This window comes from Polypterus senegalus, chromosome 1 (assembly GCF_016835505.1).
Source record: "Polypterus senegalus isolate Bchr_013 chromosome 1, ASM1683550v1, whole genome shotgun sequence".
In the NCBI taxonomy this organism is placed as follows: Eukaryota; Metazoa; Chordata; class Cladistia; order Polypteriformes; family Polypteridae; genus Polypterus; species Polypterus senegalus.
In genome coordinates this window covers 4,715,293-4,742,367 of record NC_053154.1, presented here as the reverse complement: position 1 = coordinate 4,742,367, position 27,075 = coordinate 4,715,293, and the positions used below count along the sequence as shown (strand labels likewise).

At 45.4% G+C, this 27,075-nt stretch overlaps 1 protein-coding gene across 1 annotated transcript; it reads left to right on the top strand.

The window, feature by feature from the left end:
• Nucleotides 1-6,874: 6,874 nt before the first annotated feature.
• Nucleotides 6,875-9,638, top strand: fjx1 (four-jointed box kinase 1). Its single transcript, XM_039743952.1, has one exon. The coding sequence runs from the start codon at nt 7,225-7,227 to the stop codon at nt 8,419-8,421; it is 1,197 nt and encodes a 398-aa protein (XP_039599886.1). The 5' UTR covers nt 6,875-7,224; the 3' UTR covers nt 8,422-9,638.
• The last annotated feature ends 17,437 nt before the right edge of the window (nt 9,639-27,075 follow it).

The window sequence follows — 27,075 nt, the reverse complement described above, 5'->3', positions numbered from 1 at the left end:
CTGACCAGTGTGACTAAAGAGTACAGAAAAACAACAAACAGATGTAATCCTGAAGACAATGCTATAAACCTCAGGGGGTCCACGATGGCCTGGAGTGCTGATGATGCTTCACCTGCCATTGATTATCACAAATAAGTCACTGAACTTGTGCTGCGTCCACATCAGCCTAAGGTTTCCAGCCACTCTGACATCTCTGGACTGTTCAGCCGTTGCAGCCATGTTGCTTAAATGAACTACAAATCCCAGCAGCCCCGGAGGCACTGTGTCATTGGGCAGGTTCAGTGGCTGCCTCAATGTCTGCTGGGTGAAAGCTGAGGGTGCTGGCATTAAAAGTGATCCATAACAAGGCCAACGGTGGTGTCTTTTTGTTTCCATGCTTCATTGCACAATAGATTACGATTACACCCAGCTCTCTCTGGATTTGTGCTCTTGCCCTGTGACCACTTGCTCGTGTGATTTCATCAGAGTCGGAAAAAGTCTTTGTCTGGGAAGTGCACCAAACATCTGCAAATCTTCACATATAGTAAGTCGGTATCACAGTAGGACAAAACTTCCCATAACTTTCAACAAAACCACCATCTGCATCTGTCAAAGTGGACTGTGTCGTTTATCATTTTGTGCTTAGTGTATTGTTGGCTTTCTTTTGTAACTCTAATATTAATCATGTTTGTCTTTCATTACCAAAAATATGCACACACATTTATTCTAATATGTTAAATCTTGTGAAAAGTTACAGTTCACAAAAAACCTGCTCTGCAGGTAATTCCTGAGTTGGTGTTTGCTCGCCTGGAGGACCATGCAAGGGACCATTCGGTGACCTTCTTAATGAATCTGGTCAGCTCAACTGACCACAGCTGGATGACTCCAAACAAGATGGAGAAACATCTCAATGATGATCAATAGAATGGGATGCACCTGAGCTCAATTTCAAGTGTCATAGCAAAGGGTCCGAGTACTCATGTCAATGTGATATTTCATTTTTTACTTTTAATAAATTAGATAGATAGATAGATAGATAGATAGATAGATAGATAGATAGATAGATAGATAGATAGATAGATAGATAGATAGATACTTTATTAATTCCAAGAGGATATTCCCCTACTCCAGCAGCAGCATACTGATAAAGAACAATATTAAATTAAAGAGTGATAACAATGCAGGTATAACAGACAATAACTTTGTATAATGTTAACGTTTACCCCCAATTTTGGAATTGAAGAGTCGCATAGTGTGGGGTCTCCTCAGTCTGTCAGTGGAGCAGGACGGTGACAGCAGTCTGTCACTGAAGCTGCTCCTCTGTCTGGAGATGATCCTGTTCAGTGGATGCAGTGGATTCTCCATGATTGACAGGAGTCTGCTCAGTGCCCGTCGCTCTGCCACGGATGTCAAACTGTCCAGCTCCATGCCTACAATAGAGCCTGCCTTCCTCACCAGTTTGTCCAGGCGTGAGGCGTCCCTCTTCTTTATGCTGCCTCTCCAGCACACCACCGCGTAGAAGAGGGCGCTCACCACAACCGTCTGGTAGAACATCTGCAGCATCTTATTGCAGATGTTGAAGGACGCCAGTCTTCTAATGAAGTATAGTCGGCTCTGTCCTCTCTTGCACAGAGCATCAGTATTGGCAGTCCAGTCCAGTTTATCATACAGCTGCACTCCCAGGTATTTATAGGTCTGTACCCTCTGCACAGTCACCTCTGATGATCACGGGGTCCATGAGGGGCATGGTCCTCCTAAAATCCACCACCAGCTCCTTGGTTTGGCTGGTGTTCAGGTGTAGGTGGTTTGAGTCGCTCCATTTAACAAAGTCCTTGATTAGGTTCCTATACTCCTCCTCCTTCCCACTCCTGATGCAGCCCACCATAGCAGTGCCGTCAGTGAACTTTTGCATGTGGCAGGACTCCGAGTTGTATTGGAAGTCCGATGTATGTTGGCTGAACAGGACCGGAGAAAGTCCAGTCCCCTGCGGCGCTCCTGTGCTGCTGACCACAATGTCAAAATTAGCAAAAAATTGTCTTTATGCTTAGTTATTCCAGAGAATTGAACTCTCCGTTGAGTGACAAATAAACTGAAACGATTTTAGTACAAGGCTGCTGTGGTGGAATTAAGGCACTGGGGGTCCCACAGGAAGTATTGGGGCGCCAACCCAGTCAACCCCATTTAATATGGTTAAATAAATTAAACAAAAGGGCACATTTCTACAACTAATAATTAATTAACAAAACAAGTAAGCCAATCCTTCTTGGAAAACGTTCCTTGGGTTTTTCGGGGCCCTGTCCTTTGGGTCAGTTGAGTTAGAACTGATCGCCCCTCTCTGGTCCAGCAGTGGGCTTTATAGGTAGAAGGCAGGAAGGGGTGGAGTCAATCTCCCTCACCAGGCATCTTCTCGCCTCTGCAGAGGTAAAAGAAGAGGAGAAGGGTAAGCATGAGCGCCCCCTCTCAGCATGGGGTGGTATTACCTGATTTAGCTGAGCCCAGAGGCAGGGCCATCTTAACAGCATTATAGGTTACATAGATTAGCATGGGATCCCCAGGTGACTGTCCACTGTGCCAACACGTTAAAACAAGCGAAGGGGTCTGAGAACTTTCTGGTCCACTGTAGCTATACTGTACATTACATAGCGCCTTTCCTCCTTATCTATTTGTTATACAGATGTTCTCTTCATTTGGTTTTGCAGTTGCTGCCTAAATTCTTAACAACTCGGTGGCCCATTTTGGTGCCTTGTGAAATTTTCTTTTGTTTATTCTCTTTGAATTTTTGGTGTCTGCTGTGCCACAACAGTGCGAAATGGAATTGTTTGTAAGAAAAGTGCGGTGACACAACATAGAATTCTCAGACCAACTTACTCCAAATTAGGGTCCCAGCAATGAATGGTGCAAGGCAGGAACATGAGGACCACATACACAGAAGAAGACAGTGCCAGTCTATTGCAGGGCACACACCCACACTCACGCAGCACCAACGCAGAACGGGTGGGAAAGAAACAAATCAACAGAAGAGAATTTCAGGCTGAACTACACAAGGAGTGCTGGGAAGAGAACCATCAAGGGGAAACAGGAGAGGCTGGGGGTCCAACGAAAATGGAGTGCTCACATCCCCAGAGACCTGGACCCCTCCTCCTCATATTTGGGGGCCACATGTCCAGAGACTTTGTGTTTTTCTTCAGATGTCACTTCTGCCCGTTCTCGTTCCTTCCATTTCTTCACCCACCAGTCCATTCCCATAAGGCTGAGCCTCCAGATGATCCATTTCTGTGCTCTTTGTGCTTCACTTCACTCTCGTGGCTCACTTTCCCCTCGTTGACTTGCTCCATTTGCTGTTATACAAATATTCCACTTCAAAACGTGGATGGATCAACAATAAAGAGCAACCTTTAAATCTGCTCCATCGCTTCATGGAGGGTGTCTCATCGTTTTTAACATGATTTTACTGTATTTAACAATGACACTGTATTATAGAGAAAAATAAAAGAAAATCGAGTCTGAAGCTAAATTTAAAATAAAATAGAAGGAGTGGTGAGCAACAGAAAGTCAAATAGCTGAGACTACGGGCACTACACACGCCATTGGAACAGCTGCCTTCCTATCGCGTCCTCTGGGAGCTGATACTTGACTCCAAAATTCAGAACACGCAGACGCCAATGGAGCGTCACCCCCCTGCCACCAGTAAAATCAATGAGACCCGCTAATGCTGGAATACGTCTGAAGCTCCTGGACGGACAGGTGGCAGGACGCACTTGAAGACGGGCAGCTCCTGCCTGAAGATTTATTTCTGTTACTGAGTGTCTAATGCGTTTATCACTGGGGTCTCAAACTTGGACCCCGGAGGGCCACACTGGCTGCAGATTTGCATTCTAGGCACTTTTAAAAAAAAAAAAAGAAAAAGAAGGAGCCAAATAGTGCTGCTAATGGAACGAGCTTTATTGCCTTCATTTTAATTGACTCGCTTTTCAAAATCACAAAGCCTAAATTGCTTCTTTTTTTACCCCTTAGCCAGCTACCAGTTAATAAGAAATACAGAGCAGCTCCAGGACCCCGACACTTGAATCTGTGGCTTTAAACTCAGCTCCGGGATGGCCGCAGTGGCTTCAGGTTTTTCTGCAAAAACTGCAATAATTAGGATCCGATCCTTGTAGTTAATGATACATGCGACCTTCTTTAATGGTCGAGTTTGGCATGGCAGCCACTCCGACATGTCACAAGGTTATAAAATCTTCATGAGAACTGAGCTTGAGTTACAAAAGGCGTCTAATGAGCTGATTGACTGAACATCGGAGTGTGGGGGTCCTGTGTGGCTCAGTGCTGCCAATGGTCAGCCTTTATAGTGCCTTTACATCTATCTATCTATCTATCTATCTATCTATCTATCTATCTATCTATCTATCTATCTATCTATCTATCTTAATGACTATACTAAGATTAAATTCTATCTATCTATTAAAGAGTGCCTTTCATTTCTATCTATCTATTATATAGTGCCTTGCATGTCTATGAATTAATTTCTATCTGTTAAATGGTGCTTTGCTTGTTTATGCATTAATATCTATCTATTATGCAGTTCCTTGCATGCCTATGCCTTAATACTTTATGTATCTATCAATCTATCATATAGCACCTTGCAGATCTAGGCACTAATATCATCTATCTATCTATGTTATATATTTCCTTGCTTGTCTTTCCTTGCCTTAATTTAAATCTGTCAATTTATCATATAGCACCTTGCAGAGTTATGCACCAATATCTGCTATATAGTGCCTTACGTGTCTAATATGTACTAATATGTATCTATCTGTTATATAGTGCCTTACTTGTTTATGCATTAATATCTATTATATAGTGCCTTGCATGCCCATTCATTAATTTCTATCTATCTCTCTATCAATCATATATTTCCTTGCATGCCTATGCCTTACTTTTTATCTGTTAATTTTTCATATAGCACCTTTCATGTCTAAGCACTAATATCTGTCTATCTCTTATAGTGCCTTGTTTGACTATGCACTAATTTGTATCTATCTTTTATATAGTGCCTTACTTGTTTATGCATTGATATCTATTATATAGCACCTTGCATGTTTATTCATTAATTTCTGTCTATTATAGAGTGTTTTTCTTGTTTATGCATTAGTATCTATCTATTATACAGTGCCTTGCACGTCAATGCATTAATGTCTACCTGTCTATCTATTATATATTTCCTTGCATGCCCATGCCTTCGTTTATATCTGTTGATCTATCTTATAGTACTTTATATATCCATCCATCCATTTTCTAACCCGCTGAATCCAAATACAGGGTCACGGGGGTCTGCTGGAGCCAATCCCAGCCAACACAGGGCACAAGGCAGGAACCAATCCTGGGCAGGGTGCCAACCCACCGCAGGACACACACAAACACACCCACACACCAAGCACACACTAGGGCCAGTTTAGAATCGCCAATCCACCTAACCTGCATGTCTTTGGACTGTGGGAGGAAACCGGAGCACCCAGAGGAAACCCACGCAGACACGGGGAGAACATGCCACCCTACCTTATATATATATATATATATATATATATATATGCACTAATATCTGTCCATCTATCAATTATATGGTGCCTTCTATGTCTATGTTTTCATTTCTGTCTATCTCTCTCTCCATCTATCTAGTTATCTAATCATATTCTGTCTTGCATGTCTGTGCACTAATATCTATCTATCTATGATGTAGTTCCTTACATGCCTATACCTTAATACTATCTATATCTACTGATCTATCATATATTTCTTTGCATTTGTATGCACTAATATCTGTCTAGCTATGTGTTATATAGGCCTTGCTGGTCTATACATTAATATCTATCTATGAATGATAGTGTTTTTCATTATCTGTCTATTTATAGATCTATCTTTATATTAATTCCTCCATCTCTTCTTTTCGATCCTTATTTAACACATTTGCAATATCTATCTGTTTGTCTCATGCTTTATTTATCACATTCATTCGTCTCTCTTTCTCTTCCTCTCAGTCATTATCTGGTGTTGTCCATCTCTATTTGTCTGGCCATTTTAACTTATAAGGCATCTTTCACACCTATGTGCCTGTATTAATGATTATATAGCACCCTTAATTTCTATGTGTCTGAGTGTCCCTTTCAATCTCAATGTAGTGTTTTCCTTATCAACTGCATTTACTCTTTTATCTGTCATATGGTGTACTTATTGCAGAATTCTGGGGCCTTGTCGTGTTTAAGGAAACAAACCATGGGAAGCACTTGAAGATGCGTTACCGACGCCATGTATAGTAACACAGCATGGTGATCGGTCTCTCTATCCATTTATCCACTTCAGTCTTTAAATGTCATCTTTCATTTCACTCCGTCTGACTAATCGTTAATATAGCTCCTTTCGTGTCTGTGCATATTGAGGCGTCCCTTTTCATCTGTCTATTAAATAAATGTGTCCTTGTATGCCTATCTGGCTATCCACTTACCTAACAGGGACGCTGTGAGATGACTTTGAAGGACAGGCATTAGAGACTACAAGCGCGCTCGGTTTCTCTTTCTCTCCGTCTGTGTCTTTGTTATAAAACGCTTCCTTCGGATCGGGATGTTGCTTGCTTTCTTGCTTTCTCGCATGCTTTTTCACGAACGGTGCCTGGGACGGCTGCTCTCCGAGATCGTTTGCCCCTCCCCGCTCATCTTCTCTCGCACGACCTCCCGGTGCCCCAATTCCCCCACGTCACCCTCCACCCCCCCTCGTCGAATCTCGTGTTGCTTTTTTAAGACTCGCTGCAGGTGGGACCCAGTCTTCCAGTGGCCCCGCCCACTCGCGCGTCTGGCCAATCGTAGGTCGCGGCGCCCGAAGCCTGTACAAGTCGTCGCTGCCCTAATCCCAAAGTAAGCAGTTCATGTGAGCGAAGCATCTGAGGGATGGTGTGCAGTGTCAGCGCCGACTCTGAAGTGGGAAAAGATGAGGAGCTGGGAGAAGCGGTGCCAAAAATGAACGCCGATCGCAAAAAGACACGGAAAAGCCGGCGCTCGTTTGTGTTGCTATAAATGGCCATCCTATTCGGTGGTTCCACTCTCCATCTGATAAGAGGAGATGGTGCGGTGGCGTGAAGTACGGCTATTCAACAGCACCCCTTTCTGCGATTCCCGGACACTTGCCGGGAGATTTTTGCGCACTTGCGAATGAAGAAAGAAAATCGACAGAAACGAAACGCAGCGCCGCCCAGCAAGTATGAGGATCCTGCTGGCTAACTCTGTGGCCGCCGTGCTTGTATGTACCGGCGTGACTTTGCTTTGTTTCTTTGCTGGGTTGCTCGCCCACGGGCAGGACCGCACCAAACGGGCACTGATCACGTCTGACGAGCCGCCTTCGAAAACTTTCCGAACGCTGCTCGCTGTGCCCGCCGCTCTCCGGCTTCACTCGAGTAACCGCAGCGGCGCTGGGAGGTCGCGGCAGGACGGAGCCCTCACTCGCAGTCCTGATCTGGTGGTGGAAGACGGCGTCTTTTGGAGCGATCGCCTGGAGTCGCAGCTGCCAGGGGGCTTTACTGATGCCCACGCTCGCGTCTGGAGGAACAAAGCCCGCTCGTCTCGGATCATCTCCCTTGAAGAGGGCTGTGGCAGGGCCACCAACCGTTTGGCCACCTTTTCGGACAATAGTAAGGCCTGCGTCCGCTATGGGATTAACGCGGATCAAGTTCAAGGAGAGGCGCTATCTTATTATCTTGCCAGCCTGCTGGAAATCCCGAACTTGCCGCCGCTGGTCCTTTCACAGGTGAGCTTCAGCAACGAGCAGTGGTCAGAGGTTCAAGCACAAGTGCGGGACTCCCAGTGGACGGAGAACGCCGTGGTATCGCTGACAGAGTTCGTGTCAAACTTGAGCGGGGTGGTCACGCCGGTGCCGCTACGCCATGAGGGCAGGCGGCTGCACCCGCTGTCCGAGGACCTCCGGAACCGGAGCCGGTCGGAACTACTGGAGATCGTGCAGTGGACGGACCTGATCCTCTACGACTACCTGACGGCCAACTTCGACCGGCTGGTGAGCAATCTGTTCAGCCTGCAATGGGATCCCAGGGTGATGGAGAGGGACACTAGGAACCTGCACCGATCTGCCGACGGCGGACTAGTGTTTATAGATAACGAGGCCGGGCTGGTCCACGGCTACCGGGTGCTGGGAATGTGGGAGAGGTACCACGATGCTCTGCTCAGGTCGGTGTGTCTCTTCAGGAGGAGAACCGCCCGCCGGATCTGGGAGATGCACCGGCGGCAGGACGCGGCGGAGCGCCTGCTGGAGCGCTACGTGGACAACGAGCCGCTGGCCGCCCGCCTGGGCTTTCTGTCCGAGGAGCAGGCTCTGGTCCTGCAGGCTCGTGTGGACCACTTGTACAAACACATCGCCGGCTGCCGGAAAAAATACAGCCGCCTATAGCGCCAGTGCGAGTGTCTGGCGGACTTGATGACGAGTTTGACTGACAGACGCTCCGAACTGAAAGACGCATCTGTTGCCTTTTTATTCTAAAATTACTCTGTATATATGCACATTTTTTTTTACTAAAATTGTCTTAATAGTTTACCTACCTCTTATTTTAATTAACAATTTAGCAGTCGTATTTATGATTAGGGTGTATATACAGTGTGTGTGTGCAATCCTTCAAAAAGAGCTGAGCCGTACAATAGAAAAGCGCAAATCGAATCGGACACAAATGTTAATTAGCCGACCGCCCTCATTCTGGGAGACCCTCTCGACAGATCGCTGGGCCACAATGGACGCGATTGTCTGGTAGCTGACACCCCCTCAGTGTAAGGAGTGGGGGCTGTTGTTTGGGGGCACAGGCTGCCCATTGTCCGGGCCCGAGATAGCCGCGCGTGTGCCTCTCGCGGGACATTCACACAGGTCCGCTTTAATGAAGGGCGACGCGCTCATTCCATGACACCGGCGCCATTCGATTTACACGGCGTTTTGTCCTTCGAAGGCGCAGTTTCTTCCTTTTATTTAATTATTTATTTAATTTTTATTATAATGAAATATTCACCAGTCGCGGCAAATACAATTTCTTTTGTAACGTTTCGATTGAGATATCCACGGCGAGCGCTGCGCGTCAAGTGCAATCTCCATTATCGGCTTACCTCCCAGGAACAGGGGATAAAAGAATAAAAAAATCAGACAGCCTGTTCACGCATCCGTTATAACTGAATAAGAAAAGAAAATGAGGAAAATAAAATTCACTATGCAATTACAGCGCCCAAGTGAAATGCAGGCGGAAAAGTAAAATAAAGACAAAAAAAGGTCCAAAGCAAGGGCGCCATTCTCAAAGACAAAAGGGTTCAAGGGCGTCCTTTGCACTTTTATACGAGTCGGGTGCGGGCATCCTCGCAGTTTTAAACGCACACACACACACACACAATTCAGAGCCAGTCTGACTTCGTTTGAATTTCTAGCAGTTCAAGACAAAAACGGCATTGTCTGAAATGTCCCTAATGGTTGGAGGTTAGAAAACGTACTTTTTAAGGTTATAGGGAGGGGGCTGCCTAAACTGGCAACATCAAGCCCAAGGCAGGAGTCGACCCTGGATGACCCATAACCAAGGTTAAGTCCAAATTGCTGCTTGTCCTGTACTGCAAATGGTACAAAAAAAAAAAAAAGGGGTTCAAAACTGTCAGTGCCAGGCAGAAGCCGACCCTGGACGGGGTACCGGTCCACCCCGACAGTATTAAGGAGCGATCTTTAAGATTATAGGGAGGGTGGAGCCAAAACGGGCACCAATGAACACAAAGACCACATTCAAACTGCTGGTTTTCCTAGTTGAAATGTACAACATGGGACCACTTAGCTGTTCATCAGAAGAAACACCTTGTCTTAAATTAAAGTATTCGTCATTGGAGGATATAAAAGCATGCTTTTTACGGTCACTGGTCAGTTTGTAAATCAGGGACGGCTAAACCAGCCGCATTAAGCACATAACGAAGGCCACTTCCAAACTGTTGATTGTCCTCCTTAAATCACAAGGGGTTGGGGGGTAGGGATTCAACTGGCAACGTCAAGAGTAGGGTGGTGCCAATCCCAGCCAACACAGGGGGCAAGGGTGCCAGCCCACTGCAAGGCACACACCCACACACCAAGCACAGACTAGGAACTATTTAGGATTGCCAATGCACCAAACCTGCATGTCTTTGGACTGTGGGAGGAAACTCATAAGGAGACGGGGAGAACATGCAAACTCCATGCAGGGAGGACCCGGGAAGCGAACCCAGGTCTCCTTGGCCATAGTAGTCTACGTCCAAAATGCTGGTTGTCCTATTGCTGCATAGAGTGCTATCGGACAGACACCACATCCAAGCTTTCATCTTTATCAGAAGAAGCACCTTGTCTTTTTGTATAATGACAGTATTATTGTGAGAATTTTGTAAAAAATAAAAATGTTTTTTAAGGTGGCGGGTAAATTGGCAACATCAAGAACAAAGCAGGAACCGACCGTACACGCTCCACAACGAAGGGCACATCCAGTTTGCTGGCTGTCTTATTTGTAACGTTCTACAGTATCAATTACAGTCATATGAAAAAGTTTGGGAACCCCTCTTAATTCTTTGGATTTTTGTTTCTCATCGGCTGAACTTCATTTTAATATCCGACATGCCTTATGGAGACAGAAGGATTTCAGCAATGACATGAAGTTTATTGGATTAACAGAAAATATGCAATATGCATCATAACAAAATTAGACAGGTGTGTAAATGTGGGCACCCAACAGAGATATGACATCAATACTTAGTTGAGCCTCCTTTTGCTCCTTTGACCCTCCAGACGCTGTCCTCCTATAGCCTGTGATGAGTGTCTGGATTCTGGATGGAGGTATTTCTGACCATTCTTCATACCAAATCTCTCCAGTTCAGTTCAATTTGATGGACAGCCTGCTTCAAATCATCCCATAGATTGTCGATGATATTCAAGTCAGGGGACTGTGACGCCATTCCAGAACATTGTACTTCTCCTCTGCATGAATGCCTTTGTAGATTTCAACTGTGTTTTGAGTCATTGTCTTGTTGGAATATCCAACCCCTACTTAAGTAACTTCAACTTTGTGACTGATGCTTGAACATTATCCTGAAGAATTTGTTGATATTGGGTTGAATTCATGCGACCCTCGACTTTAACAAGGGCCCCAGTCCCTGAACTGGCCACACAGCCCCACAGCATGATGGGACCTCCACCACATTTGACAGGAGGTAGCAGGTGTTTGTCTTGAAATGCGGTGTTCTTCTTCCGCCATGCAAAGCACTTTTTGTTCTGACCAAATAACTCCATTTGTGTCTCATCAGTCCAAAGCACTTTGTTCCAAAATGACTCTGACTTGTCTAAATGAGCATTTGATACAACAAGCGACTCTGTTTGTGGTGTGAGTACAGAAAGGGCTTCTATCTCATCACCCTGCCATACAGATGAGCTGAATTGTAGAACGATGTCCAGATACACCATCTGCAGTGAGATGTTCTTGCAGGTCTTTGGAGGTGATCTGTGGTTGTCTGTCACCATTCTCACAATCCTGCTCATATGCCGCTCCTGTATTTTTCTTGGCCTGCCAGACCTGCTGTGTTGGTTTAACAGCAACTGTGCCTGTGGCCTTCCATTTCCTGATTCCATTCCTTACAGTTGAACCTGACAGTTTAAACCTCTGAGATGGCTTTTTGTAGCCTTCCCCTAAACCAGGAGACTCAACAATCTTTGTTTTCAGATCTTCTGAGAGTTGCTGTGAGGATCCCATGCTGTCTGTCACTCTTCAGAGGAGAGTCAAAGGGAAGGAAGCACAACTTGTAATTGACCACCTTAAATACCTTTGACCACTCATGATTGGACACTCCTGTCTATGAAGTTCAAGGCTCATCCAACCAAGTAATCAGCATTGAGCAGTGACAGGCATTCAAATCAGCACAGTGACAAGGGGACCCACATTTGTGCACAGCCAGTTTTTCACATTTGATTTCATTTCTTACAACTAAATACTGCGTCACTAAAAATCTTTGTTTAGAAAACACCGCAGTACTCAGATGTTCCTAGGAAATGAAAGACACACCACTGACATCTTTACTGTTGAAAGGAGAGTCAATTATTATGCAGGTTCCCAAACTTTTTCATATGACTGTAGGTCTTCATCAGAAGAAGCACATTGTCTTAGATGGCAGTATTAAGGATCTGAAGTTATAAAACCATCTGTTCAAGGATACAGGGAGGATGGAGCCATAATGGACAACAAGGCTGGGATTATCCTTAGATCGTCCACACTAAAGGTCACATCAAAATTGTTGTCTACTTCATATATGCTATATGGGATCAGCAAAACTAAATAAAACACCTTCTATTAAATTAATCACTTCAGGTTGTAAAACAAGTTTTATTTTTTTAATGTCACGAGGGGTGACAGTGAGCACAAGGCAGGAACCAACCTTGGCCAGTCCACACCTAAGGCCACATCCAGTTTGCTGGTTGTCTTACATGTAATGTGGGGTCACTTAGCTCTTCATCAGAAGAAGCACATTGTCTTAGATAGCAGTCTTAAGGAGCGGAGCTTATAAAACACGATCTTTAAGATTACAGGGAGGGTGGACCCTAAGCGGGCACCACTGAACACAGGGCAGGAATTAACCCTGGAGTGTCCACACGCAAGGCCACGTCCAGACTGCTGGTTGTCCAACTTCAAATTTACGACACTCTATGAGATTACTTAGCTCTTTATCATAAGAAAGGCCTCGTCTTAGATTACAGTCTTAATAACTGGAGGTTGTAAGATATGCTTTTTAAGGTTTCAGGGAAGGTGGAGCCTAACCTGGCAACCTCAAGTGCAAGGCAGGACAGTCCACATCCAAATTGCTGATTGTCCTACTTTAAATATGCTGTGTGGGAACAAAAAGAAAACACACACATTGTCCTAAACTACAACATTAATGACCGAAAGTTGTAAAAAGGGCTTTTTATGTTCACAGAGAAGATGGAACCTAATCCGTCATCAGTGAGAGCAGAGCAGGAATCAGCCTTAGACTGGGCTCTGGTCCACCCCCCCAAAGGCCACATCCAAACTGCTGGTGGTCCTGCTTGAAATGTTCTGGGACCACTTAGCTCTTTATCAAAAGAAATATCTTGTCCTAAATTACAGAATTAATGAGCGAAGTTTCTAAAGAACTGCTTTGCAAGTTCACAGGGAGGAGGGAGTCTAAACTGACAGCATTGAACTCAAAGCAGGAACCGACCCTGGACAGTCCACATCCACGTTACTGGGTGCTCCCGTGTGGGACCACTTAGCTCTTAATCAGAAGAAACACATTGTCTTAGATTACAGTATTCAGGAACGGAGGTTATAAAACACGATCGGGGGGTGGAGCCTAAACGGGCACTACTGAGCACAAGGCAAGAATTAACCCTGGAGTGTCCACGAGCAAGGCCACATCCAGACTGCTGGGTGTCCAACTTCAAATGCACGACCCTCTATGAGATTACTAAGCTCTTTATCATAAGAAAGGCCTCGTCTTGGTTTACAGTCTTAATAAGTGGAGGATGTAAAACATTAGTTTTTAAGGTAACAGAGAGGGTGGAGCCTAAACTGGCAACCTCAAGCGCAAGGCAGGAACCGACCCTGGACAGTCCACATCCACGTTGCTGGTTGCTACCGAAATGCGCCATATGGGATCACTTAGCTCTTTATCAGAAGAAACACATTGTCTTAGATTACAGTATTCATGACTGGAAGTTGGGAAACGCGCTCTTTATGGTTACAGGGAGGGGGAGCCGAAACGGGCACTAGTGAGCATAGGGCAGGAATTAGCCCAGACTGGGGCACCTGGCCACATCCAGACTGCTGGTGGTCCTAATTCAAATGTGCTATACGGGATCAGTAAACAGAAACACTTAAATGAATGGCTTGAGGTTGTAAAACATGTTTTTAAGGTTACAGAGAAGGGGGAGCCTAAATGAACAACACTGAGCACAAGGCAGGAATCAATGCTGGATGGGGCGCCAGCTGGTTCCTACTGAAGCATGTTATATGGGGTCACTTACTGTAGCTGTTTATCAGAAGAAACGCATCGTCTTTGATTACAGCATTAATAAAAGGATGCTGTGAAACGTGCATTGCAAGGCCCAAACCGTGCAACATCAAGCACAAGGCAGGAACTAACCCTGGACAGTCCACTTGCAAGGCCTCGTTCGTCCAGATTGCTGGTTGTCCTTCTTCAGATGTGGGATCAGAAAAAAACGCCTTGCCTTAAACTGCAGCGTTAGTCAGTGGAGGTTGTAAAAACACGCTCTTTAAGGTCACGTGGAGGGGGAGCCTAAACCAGTAACATCGAGCTGTGTTCAGTTTGCTCTTTAATGTCAGAAAAGAATAAACAGTATATCTTTAACTAGCTGTGTTATCCCATTCTAAGTAAGCAATGTAGACCTGAGTGTTAACATTTGTAATGCATCATTTATTAGAATGGATTTTGCAGTGCATGCAGTAATAAAATGTGCTGCATTTGTCATTCCAACAGATGGTGCATCACAAACATTAACCCTCCTTTTATGAAACACATAACAAATGGCATATAACAGAGACAATCTGTCATTTCATATGATGGTACATCACAAACATCTCTAGTAGAATTTATTTTACAATGCATGCATTAATAAAATGTGTTGGATTAGTCATTCTAACAGATGGTGCAGTACATTTGTCGTAATAAAATGCATTACTTTTTTATTTAGTTGGTGCCCATCTCCCGGGCAGCACCTACTAACCCCCTGCTAGTTTAAAATAAAAAGAAAAGTGAGATGAATTTGGATTTGAGCTTTGCAAGATTGAGATCACTCATACCCGCTCTTAACAGGATCAGTACGAGATGTGGTGCCAATGATGGAAATGGCAACCTCAAGATTGGGATCTGTGGTCAGTGGAGGTCCACCCATCACATTTCAGTCCATCTGTGTTTCTGAACCTGCTTTCATTATTGCAGGGTCCTTGCAGCATCTAATACAAGGATGCCAGTCTGTAATTCATTTGGATGCCCACACAAGTTGTCAATGCCCTGAGGCAAAATCTGACTGGCAATTGTCACATGGCAGGAAGCGGCCCTGGACAGGACACCACTTTATTTTGGAGTTGATTCATTTAAGGACCAGGAGAGCAATTGCATTGTCAGAGTGCAGTTCTAAATTCTTACACGTGCGTCTGACCAACATGGAACATTGCGCCAATCTCTGGCATCATAATCAATGAGAATCTATGAAGCTACAGAACTTCATTTTATTTACTAGAAAACACACATCACCAGTTTGGGGTGGGCAGACTGACCTGTTCTGATCAAATATGAGTAGGAGAGCTTGTCTGGTGATAGTATTACAGCCTCAGCCATAACCAAATGCATGCTTGTGGGTAGTGGGGGTTGGCACACCAATAAGTGCCATGGCCTCACAGCTCCTCACAGGAGACTGGGTTCAAATCTCCATGTTAAATCCGCATGTTCTCCTCGTCGTGCTTTAATTTAACTTTGATTTAGTGAGACTTAGCAAGCCAGGATTGTGTGACTTTCTCATAGTAGCTTCATGTCCAGGGTTTATTAAGCCTTGGTGCCCGCTGCTGCCAGGGTAGGGTCCGATCCGGCTTCCCTCATGTTTCTTTGTAGATGCTTTATTTGGGGAGCGCCTGTATATCAATGGCTGCTGGCTGTCAGCATGACATTCATCCTGCTTTTATGATGGACGGATTCCTTTGTTATGGTTTGCCCAGCTGGACCCCATCCACCATCAACCCTGATATCGGAGGGGGTCAAAGTGCAGGTGGTGCATTTGTGTGTTTTTAGGGGGCACATTCACCCCCCTCCACCGAGTCTCAGGTGGTGATCAATTTCTCCTAACACGTGGCACCGAGGTGGGTCCTGCAGCATGACGGTGCTGAAGTCAGATTAACATTTGCTCTTTAAAATCCAGTACTTCCTCGGCGGTAGCCAAAGTGGACAAGTGTAAATCCCCCCGCTGTGTCCGAGACTGCATTCAGTTACTCCCCAGTTTGGCTGTCAGTCTGAAGTGGGGCGTTGGTGACGTCCATCCAGCTATCTTCTAAAGCTGTGTTCTCCTGTGGACACTCTGTAGAGGGCGCCAGCTACTGGTGACACTTGACATTTCATTTGGGACTTTATTTCTGCCTCATTAGTATGGACAGACAGGCCGACCGTCCAGGGTTTGTTCCTGCTTTGCACCTGATGCTGCTGGGACAGATCAGCACCCCACTGAGCTGAGATTGTCGTGTTGGGGTATCCTAAACATGGCTGTTGAATGTTATGGTGACCACACTGTGTAGGTAGTTGGCTGTCTATCAATTTTGGTCCTATTTCTCACATTATGTGTGTTTTGAACCCCATATGTGACCACCGTATGGAGCCCTGTGGCCACTCAGTCCAGGGGGCACGTTTGCTTAGCTGGTAGCCCCACTTGTCTCTGTTGGTCCTCCGGAGGTCAAAAGTTGTCCATGTTGAGCCAGTTGTGTGCTTTCTGGTGGTCCACCATAACTTAATAAACATCTGTCCTGTGGTGGTCTATTTGTCCTCCCCGTGCCGCTGTGTGTGCCCTCTGGCTCTCTTCAGCATTCCAATTGGTCAGACGATGGACGGACAGACATGCAAGCCACCACCCCGACCAGACCTCAACTCCTTTTTGTTCACGTGTGTAGTGAGGCTGTGGCACCTTTGTCACAGTATTTCAGATACCATTGGTGACATTTCTTTTGTTTTTTCCAGTTGGAGCACAAGCAGGTGAAGTGACTTGCCCATGGTCACTTGGTCACTTGGTGTCAGTAGTGGGATTTGAATCCACAGTCTAAAGTCCAAAGCCATAGTCCAGACTGCAATGCCAAGCTATTTGCTGCTTATAATGAAAGACCAGCACTAAGCCATCTTGCGGTGCCACTGCTGGTATTTTGTTGTTCTTGTATTATGGGATACTCAGTTTCTTATACCCAGCATGCCATGCTTCCCTGCTCTTTGTACTTATGACTTGCATCCAGCACCCCACAGTTTTAGCAGGCTCACTTTCTATACCCACATACTCAGCCGCTAGAGGGCACCTTTCATCCCCCGTTAACGTGATTGATCTTTTGTTTTTCCTGTTATTGTTCTCATCATTCTGTCGGCCAGAGTTGATTCGTTGAGGTGACAAACCTGATCTTGGGGACGGCTGGCTTCCTTTCTCCTCAGTGCGATTGGATCTTGTCAGGTCCCCCACACCGAACAATAGAATGAGAATTTAAAGGCTGTGAGCCATGAATATGTCATTTTATGAATGGGTCACTCATAGAGTGTGCCCACGTGATGCCATCCAGTGTTTTCCAGCTGCTTATCTAATATCCATCCATTTTCTAACCCAAAGCTGGAGCTCCCATCCAGCACCCATACAGACCACTGCAGGCCAGTTGAATATCGGACAAACGTTTGTTCAGTTTTGATAGACCACCAAAAAACTCAAAATGGGCAACTTTTGATGTCTGGAGGACCTACAGAGTCAAGTGGGGCTGTCTGCTAAGCAAATGTGCTTCTTGGACTGGGTGGCCTCTAGGCTGCTTACGGTGGTCACATGTGGCATTCAAGAAAGAGGACTAAAATGTAAGCCAGCGGTCCGCTACCTAAACACTGTGGTCACCACATTGCTAAGAGCTGAACGTTCAGCAGCCATATTTAAGATGGTTGATCCACCTAACTCACGTGTCTTTGGACCGGGAGAGCAGACACAGGGAGTACATCAACACTTCACACAGGGACCACCCGGCCTCCTTGTTGTGAGGCATCAGCGCTACCACTGCGCCACCATGCCACCCTCTTATCTAAAATCTAAATCTGAATACGCGTGTGTCCCACCGTAGAACACAAAGGAACACCACAGGCTTTGCTTCATTCTGAAATTTAGTTGGTGCCCCCAACTTGACCAGCCCTGCCAGTTTAAAAGAAAATAAAAAGAAAATAAAAAGAAAAGTGACATGAAGTTATATTTGAGCTTCAAGATGCTGAGGTCCGTCATACGGATTTAATGGGGTCTGCGTGCCATGTAGTGGGCTGCCTCATACTGGTCAATGGTGGTCCACCCATCACAAATCAGCCCATCCGTTTCCTGAACCTGCTTTGTTTACTGAAGGGGCCTGGCAGTTAGGACCAGGACATGCCCCAGATGGACCGCCAGTCCATTAAAGGAGGTGTTCACGCAGATGCCCACCCCTGGTCACCATTGCACAATCTTAGCAGCAAGCGGTGCAAGGCAGGAGCCAACCCTGGGTGGGCCACCCATTCGCTGAAGTCATTGTATTGTCAGGGTTCAGTTAGATTCTTCTTTGTGCGTCGGACCAACATGCAGCACGTCGCCACTCTCGGGCACCGTGATGTACAAGAAGGTGTGAAGGCACAGAACTTCATTTTATTTAGTAGAAAACACAAAGCGGCCTACCTGATGTACCCCTTACCACCCTGTGTCCATTCAACCCTTTCTTGACCTTCCCTCAATGATAACTGGGCGACAAGGTTTAAAATGAATGAGTCGAGAAGGGTCCTGCTGCAGACCTCCAGTGGCAGACCCCTCAGGACCCCCCTATTAAACATTCAGTGATTATTTCTGTTAAACGATGTTACCTACCATAACAGTGATGTCACCCGGTCACCCTGTGATGGGCTGGCGTCCCAACCAGGGATTGTTCCTGCCTTGAGCCCAACAGTCCACGATAATGGGACGATGTTAATCTCATTAAATTGGTGAATGGATATTTCGGCGACACGTGTTCTTCAAAAGTTCAGGCAACGAAAACCGAATAACAAAGAAGGTACGGCGCTTGAGGGTCACTTCCACTTTGAACAGAAGGCAGGCCTTCTAAACCTGCCGTCACTTCCACGTCCAGCCACAGGCCCCTTGAGTGACGTCACAGGATTCTGTGGCTGAGGGGTCTGCCGCCGAAGGTCTGCAGCTGGACTCGATTGGATGAATCTGAGTAAGAAATTCCACAAACTAACTAGCCAGGAATGACCGACATCCTCTCGTTTGTAAATCCATTTTATTTTCCGGAAGAAACCCGCACGATGGACGATAGGGGCACACAATCCACACAGGTAGGGAACCAAGTCAGCTATTTTTTGATCCAAGATCACTGAAGACGTGAGGCCTGAGGAGTAACCTGTGGGCCAGCCTGGGTTTCATATAGCGCCTTTCATCCAAAGCCCTTTCTTGCGTTGCACTTGGTTGGTGTTTCTAGTTTTTACACGACGAGGGTCCCTTATTGTTCATTTTTCCTCGATCTGACCGATTTACATGTGAAGTGGCCATGCCTCTCAGTGTTGTTGGATTCTCAAATATCAGGCCTCACATGTTTTATTATTTTTTTCCCCAATCTCCTCAGTGTGTGGTCTGCTTATTACTCGAGGGGTAGAGCGCAGAATTATTCACATTTTTGAAATTCCACGGGTAGAAAAAAAAAAGGAACCAAAAGCGACGTTTTGCTTCAGTGCCTTCATTGTGAACGCTGAACCGATGAATGGCCGCTCAGTGTCACCCGCGTGAACTTTGACTCCCATCTGCAGACTATTCAGTTCGAAATCTCGTTTGTATCACGCAGCCTTGACGACTGTGGAGCACGAGGGGGGGTGGGGGCGACGTAGTGTGGGTGACGTGCCACCAACCGCCCTCACCGTGCATCCCACACCCTGGATGCTGACTTAGATGGCTCAGTCTGGGAGAAAATGAGAGCACAACATGATGAGTAGTTTGGGAGATGTCTGGTCATGTCATGAATTTCAGAATTACGTGAGGAAGAGCTTGGTAGAAGTTTAAGAACATTGTGATGATCGGTTTAGCAGAAATTTGGGAACCGCGTCATAAATGGTTTCATGAAAATTCATCCACAACATGATGATCGGTGTGTTAGCAATTTGGGGGACAATAGGATGATCAGCTTAGTCGAAATCTGAGCGCAAAGTGATGAATGGTTGGAAGAAAATTTGTGGACAACGTGAGGAACAGGTTGGGAGAAATTAGGGCACAATATGATGACTGGTTTGATGAAAATGCGGGCAGGGTATGATGATCAGCTTGGTAGCAATGTGGGGACAACGTGATGATCAGCTTGGTGGAAATTTGGTTGAGGACGTGATGATCGGCTTGGTAGGAATCTGGGCATAACAGTTTGGTAGAAATTTGGAGACAACGTCAGGAACAGTTGGGTAGAAGGTTGAGGACAATGTGATAATCGGTTTAGTGGAAATTTAGGGACAGCATCAGAAATGGTTTCATGAAAATTCGGGCATGACATCAGTGTGGGAGCAATTTTGGGAACAAATAGATGATCAGCTTGGTAGAAATCTGAAGTGACAAAAAATTGGAAGACAACGTGAGGAACAGTTTGGTTGATGTTTGAGGACAATGCGATAATCGGTTTTATTAGACATTTGGGGAAAGAGTCATAAATGGTTTGATGAAAATTTGGGCACAATATGAAACTTGGGGACAAAGTGATGAACAGTTTGGTTTTAACAGAAATTGGAGCACAATTTGATGAACCATATGATATGAATTTGAGTACAACGTGATAAATGGTTTGACAAAAAGTTGGGCAGAACTTGATGATCTCCTTGGTAGAAATTTGTGAACATGATGAACGGTTTGGTAGAAATTCTGTCGCAATATTAGAAAAGGTTTGGTCGAAATTTGAGTACAACGTGATGAACGGTCTGACAAAAATTTGGACAGAATTAACGATCAACTAGGTAGAAGGTTGGAGTGAAGGTGATGAACATACATTTGGGCTCAATGAAATGAAGAGTATGGTAGGAATGTGAGGACAACATGAGGAACAGTTTAGTCGACATTTAAGGACAAAGTGATGATTGGTTTCATAGAAATTTGGGGACAACTTGATGATCGTTTTGTCAGAAGTTCTGGGCAGAACTTGATGATCAGCATGGTAGAAATTTGGGGACCACGTGATGATCAGTTTGATGGGAATGTGGACCCAACGTGGTGTTTGATGGATTGGCCAACCGTAAGCTGTCCTCTCTTGAGCATTGCGCTCCATTGTCTCCTAAACACTCGGCCTGATGTCTCAGACAAAGTAAAATGTTAATGAGATTAGAAAGACTACTAAAGATGGCCCAGGGTCAAATCTGGTAGCACAGTAGTTAGAGCTCCTGCTTTGCAGCTCCATGGACTTGGATTCAAGTCACCATCATGTGTTTTGCAGGGTGAGAGTTTATATGGGATTGGGGTTGGGGGGGGAGCTCTCTTCATGTGGCCCAGTGGCAGGCCGGCCTTTCACTGGACTCCAGTTCTCCACTGTCCTGGGACTGACCGGGTTCAGTTCACCAGTGTGGTGGTCTTTTTCATCCCCTTTAAAATCAGTCTCCTAATGAAGAGAACCGAAAGCCATAAAGTCGGAATGACGAGAATCCTGAGCGAGTGTACGTCCGACGAGCACGTTATGTCGTTTTAGGTGTGCTTTCTTTTTTAATGATGTACTTGAGCGTCTGAATAAATTTGAATATTGAATACATTGGTGGGCCGTGTCTGTGGTCTTTCCCAGTATTGTCATGCAGTTATAGCGCCATGCAGAACATCAGGCCTGCGCTCATGGGGGTCCAATGGTTATTCTCAAAGGCGCAGCCACACAACGTGATCTTGAACTGGGGTGACACAAGAATCGGAGCAGCCCTTTGATTTTTGACTTATATAGTGCCTTTCGTATCTTTATAATAAACAAAACAACAAAGAGGTAACACGTTTCTGGATCTTAATGGACGGTCAGTCACAGACAAAGTTATCCTTAAATAAAATCTCACACAGAGGGTTGGCACAGTGCTGTTTTCTTTGGGCTCCAGGACTTGGGTTCACTCCTCACTATCTGTGTGGACTTTGCATTTTCTCCCTATGTCTGGATTTTTCACCTTAGGTTGTCCAGTTTTTATCTCTCTTAATAGGTCTGGGTGCCAGACCTGGATGGGATGCCAGTTCCCAGCATCACTCTCTTATTGCATGCCAGCCAGCCTTTACACAGACAAAAGGAGAATGCAAACTCGCCACTCAGAGTGGTAAGGCCAGGACATGAATTCGGGTCCTTGTGGCTTTGGTGGCCAAAGCCTTGAACTTTAACCCGCAAGTCCCATGCAGTCCACAGTCCAGTGACCAAAAGCGTCCCACAGCTCTGTACTCACAAGGGACGCTGATTGGCAGCAGCCGTGAATGCTGTGCCAACCTGCCGCTCCTAATTTAAATCCAGGATGCATATTCCCAATTTGGAGGTGTTCTGCAGTACATCTCTTCGTCCTATCAAGGTCATTCTTCATTCTGGCACCACCTCATCTTATATGCCATGCTGTTAAGCCATACAAATGCCTCCTATGCCTTATTGATCCGAGTGGCAGACACTTTCCGCTAATGTGTCTCAGGGCTGCTCCGTCGTGGATTGCTAAGCCAGACTTATGGATTCTCCATTACTAATTTATTTGTGAGCACCAGGCTGGGTATCCGGCTCCTCCAGAATGTTGTGTCCCTCGGTGCCAGGTCTCTGCTGCACTTTCCAAGTCTGCTTTAAATACGTGATGGCATAGCGGCCTGGGAAGCGGAAAACACACCAACAGGATGCCAGTTCGATCACAGACTTTGAATCGCTCCGTGAGCCAACGCATGTCACTTTAGCTACCTGTAAAAAATGTCTAAATGACACTAAAGTCGCTCTGAATTCGTAAAGTGGTCTCGATGGGCAGGCACTCTATGTGTATCCTTTAATCAATTTATCTGCTCAACTCTAAATCTGCCTACCCCTCCAACTCTCCATCTGTCTTTCCACCTATCCATCCATCCATCCATCCATCTACGTGTCCATCTATCTATCTACGCATCAGTCAATCCATCTGTTCATCCATTTATCAGTCCACCCATTCTCCATCCTTCTACCCAATTCCACATCCATCCATCCCTGCACCCTTTTGTCAGCTTATCTGCTCAACTCTAAATCTGCCTACCCATCCATCTCTCCATCTGTCTTTCCATCCATCCATCCATTCATCTATTTCTCAATCCACCCATTCATCCGTGAGTCTGCCTATTGTCCATCTATCTATCTATCTATCTATCTATCTATCTATCTATCTATCTATCTATCTATCTATTATATAGTGCCTTTCATCTATCTATCTATCTATCTATCTATCTATCTATCTATCTATCTATCTATCTATCTATCTATTATATAGTGCCTTTCACTCTATCTATCTATCTATCTATCTATCTATCTATCTATCTATCTATCTATCTATCTATTATATAGTGCCTTTCACTCTATCTATCTATCTATCTATCTATCTATCTATCTATCTATCTATCTATCTATCTATCTATCTATCATATAGTGCCTTTCACATCTATCTATCTATCTATCTATCTATCTATCTATCTATCTATCTATCTATCTATTATATAGTGCCTTTCATATCTATCTATCTATCTATCTATCTATCTATCTATCTATCTATCTATCTATCTATCTATCTATTATATAGTGCCTTTCATCTATCTATCTATCTATCTATCTATCGGTCTCATTCAATCCATTTTTATGTTAACAGGCAATTAAGGTCTTCCTCAGCAAGAAGGAAGTAATCCTACAAGGTATGCCAGCTCTTATCGACACACTGGCAGTGACGGCCTGGTCCAATTGTGTTATTGTGACGACAGGACTGAACGTTAGCAGGTTGAACATCAATGATGTGGCCGAGAAACATGTGTCAACACCAGGCATTCATCTCCTGTAGTGCCCACCCCAGCCTATCATCATCCTCGCTAATCCTGATTAATACAAAGCAGGTTGGCACCAAAGCACTCAGACGTCTGGGAGGCATTGTGTCTGTGTGTGCCGATACCCCATAATACCTCTGAAGAGAGCGACGTCCAATGAATTTCAGATCTACCTCAATGACAAAGTGGGAACGTTTATCTCCTCTAACGAGATTCCCATAAAACGGAGAGGCCAGCTCTTAATCCGCCTCTGCCTGGAATGTTAATGCGCAGACCTTTGTGTGCAGGTACTCGCTGTTTACAAAGCGCCGACGATCTTCTAGAAGAGCCCTCAAATTAGAAATTAAAATTGGAGCGGCCCACACACTGCAGCCCGACAAGGTCTCCTTCTGCCTTTCATATTTAAAATAAAGCAATTCTAGGAGGCCCATGGTGGCACAGCGGCAAGTGCAGCTTCAGGGGACGTGGGGGGGGGGGAGGCAGACCTCGAGTCTGCTGTCTGGCTGGGGCGAGAATGGCACGCTGTCCCTGCCAATCGTGTTTTCCAGGTACTCCTCACGTGAGACTTGCAGGTGATGTTAATTGACCCAGCATATATGAGCGGGCACTACCATAGACTGGCACTCCGTCCAAAATGAATTTGAACTAAGCAGACAGGCTGCCAAGGAGGGCTCCTTACTTGTTAATTGAGCTGTGTGTGTTGCCCCTCAGTTCTTTGGGTGAAATGCTATAGAACTTCTATCAGTTCCTATGAAGTCCATTGGGTGGCGCTACTAAAGCTGATTGGCTTGCTGCACTCCTGCACACAAGTACAGGAGTCTTGATAGTGGAGTGTAGGCTTGGGGCGGTACAAAAATTCTGACTTTGGGATCAATGCCAGCTTTTGGACCACGGTTAGGCAAATAACACCCCCATAGCCCCCCAACCCGGACTCACTGCAGTCTCTTTCCTGCACCTCCAAGTTTTGTACCAACCAAGCCAAGTGTCCATATAATCACACACTTCCATGACTCATCATGCTTCACTTTAATTCAATCAGCAGCAGGAGTGAAGTTGGTAAAAGAGTTCTGGTGGTTTGTCCCCCGTGGGGTCTCCTGTGCACTGGAGAGCTGAGCACAAAGTCCCAGAAAACTGCTCTTCACTTCCAGCACGGTAAGGTTTTAAAAAATTGGGTTTGTCGGGACTTTGTCAGCATTGGCACACCGCACATCCCTAGTGGAGTTACAAAGGTGTACAGCGATTGGAACCACAAAAGGAGGAGCGCTATATACAGTAACATAACATTAGATTATTAGAACATTCTAGATGAGAACAGGCCATTCAGCCCACCAAAGCTCGCCAGTCCTATCCACTTATTTCTTCCAAAAAAACATCAAGTCGAGTTTTGAAAGTCCCTAACGTCTTACTGTCTACCACACTACTTGGTCGCTTATTCCAAGTGTCTATCGTTCTTTGTGTAAAGAAAAACTTCCTCATGTTTGTGTGAAATTTCCCCTTCACAAGTTTCCAACTGTGTCCCCGTGTTCTTGATGAACTCATTTTAAAATACAAGTCTCGATCCACTGGCCTCATTCACTTCATCATTTTAAACACTTCAGTCAGGTCTCCTCTTCATCTCCTTAAGGCTCAGCCCTTTTAATCTTTCCTCCTAACTCATCCCCTGTAGCCTTGTGCTGTTATGTCCTTTTTGTAGCCTGGAGACCAAAACTGCACCCAGGACTCCAGATGAGGCCTCACCAGTGTGTTATAAAGCCTGAGCAGAACCTCCTGTGACTTGTACTCCACACATCAAGGCGCTATATAACCTGACAGTCGGTTAGCCTTCTTAATGGCTTTTGCACACTGTCTGGCAGTCGATAGTGTCGAGTCCACTACAACTCCTGAATTCTTCTCCTAAGGTGGACTCTCGATTTTCAGACCCCCATTGTGTATTCAAACCTAATATTTTTACTTCCTATTTGTAATACTTTACATTTACTGACATTAAATTTCATCGTCCACAAATCTGCCCAAGCCTGTCTGCTGTCCAAGTCCTTCTGTGATGATATAACGGATTCCAAATTATCTGCTAATCCACCTATCCTGGTATCATCACCAGACTTCACCAGTTTGTTCCTTATATTCCTATCTAAATCATTTATAGATATTAAGAATAGCAGCAGCCCCCACACTGCCCCCTGCTGGTCACCACTCTTAACATTGGCCAGTTCTGATGAGGGTCCTCTCACCATCACCCTCTACTTCCTGATTCTGAGCCAATTCTGCACCCCACACCCCGAACTGCCACTTCTTTTAGTTTGATGCCCACCCTCTCATGTGGCACCTCATCAGATGCTTTCTGAAAGTCCACATCAATAATCTCTTCTGCTCCTCTCTGGTCGTATCCTTTCATTGCCTCATCATAGAATTCCAGCCTGTTAGTAAAACACGACCTTCCTCTTCTGACCCCACGCTGACTGTTCCTAATAACTCCTGTCCATGCCAGGTGTTCCTCAATCCATCCATCCTGCTATATCCTAACTACAGGGTCACGGGGGTCTACTGAAGCCAGTCCCAGCCAACACAGGGTGCAAGGCAGGAAACAAACCCCAAGCAGGTCACCAGCCCACCACAGGGCACACACACACACACAAAGCACACACTAGTGACAATGTAGGACCACCAATGCACATCTTTGGACTGTGGGAAGAAACCGGAGTACCCAGAGGAAACCCACACAAACACGGGGAGAACATGCAAACTCCACGCAGGGAGGACCCGGGAAGCGAACCCACGTCTCCTAACTGTGCCACCCTTGTTCCTCAGTCTTATCCTTAATAATTCCTTCCATTAATTTTCATGTGATGCACGTTAAGCTTACTGGCCTATAGTGTCTTGACTCTGCCCTGTCACCCTTTTTATATAACAGGATGTTATATATTCCTATAAATATGTGTCACTGGTTTCTATCTGCACTCGCTGGCCTCCTTAAGAACTTGAGGGTCAATCTGATCTGGTCCTGGTGATTTGTTTGACTTCATCTTATTTAATCTCAGCAGCTCTTCTCTCTCTATAATCCCTCAGCACCTCCTTAGTAGTCCCTGTTACTGCTCTGAAGTTATCCACCTCCTCACTTGTGAAGACCTCAGAGAGATGTTAAGTTTAGAGCGTCCGCTATTTCACTGTCTGTATCTTTTAACTCTCCTTTACCATATCTGATGCACTTCACCTCCTCCTTGACTGTTCTTTTACTTCTAAATTATTCAATGAATCTCCTAGGGTCGTCTTTCTCCATATCTGCTCTATTCCTCAAAGTGAACTTCCGAC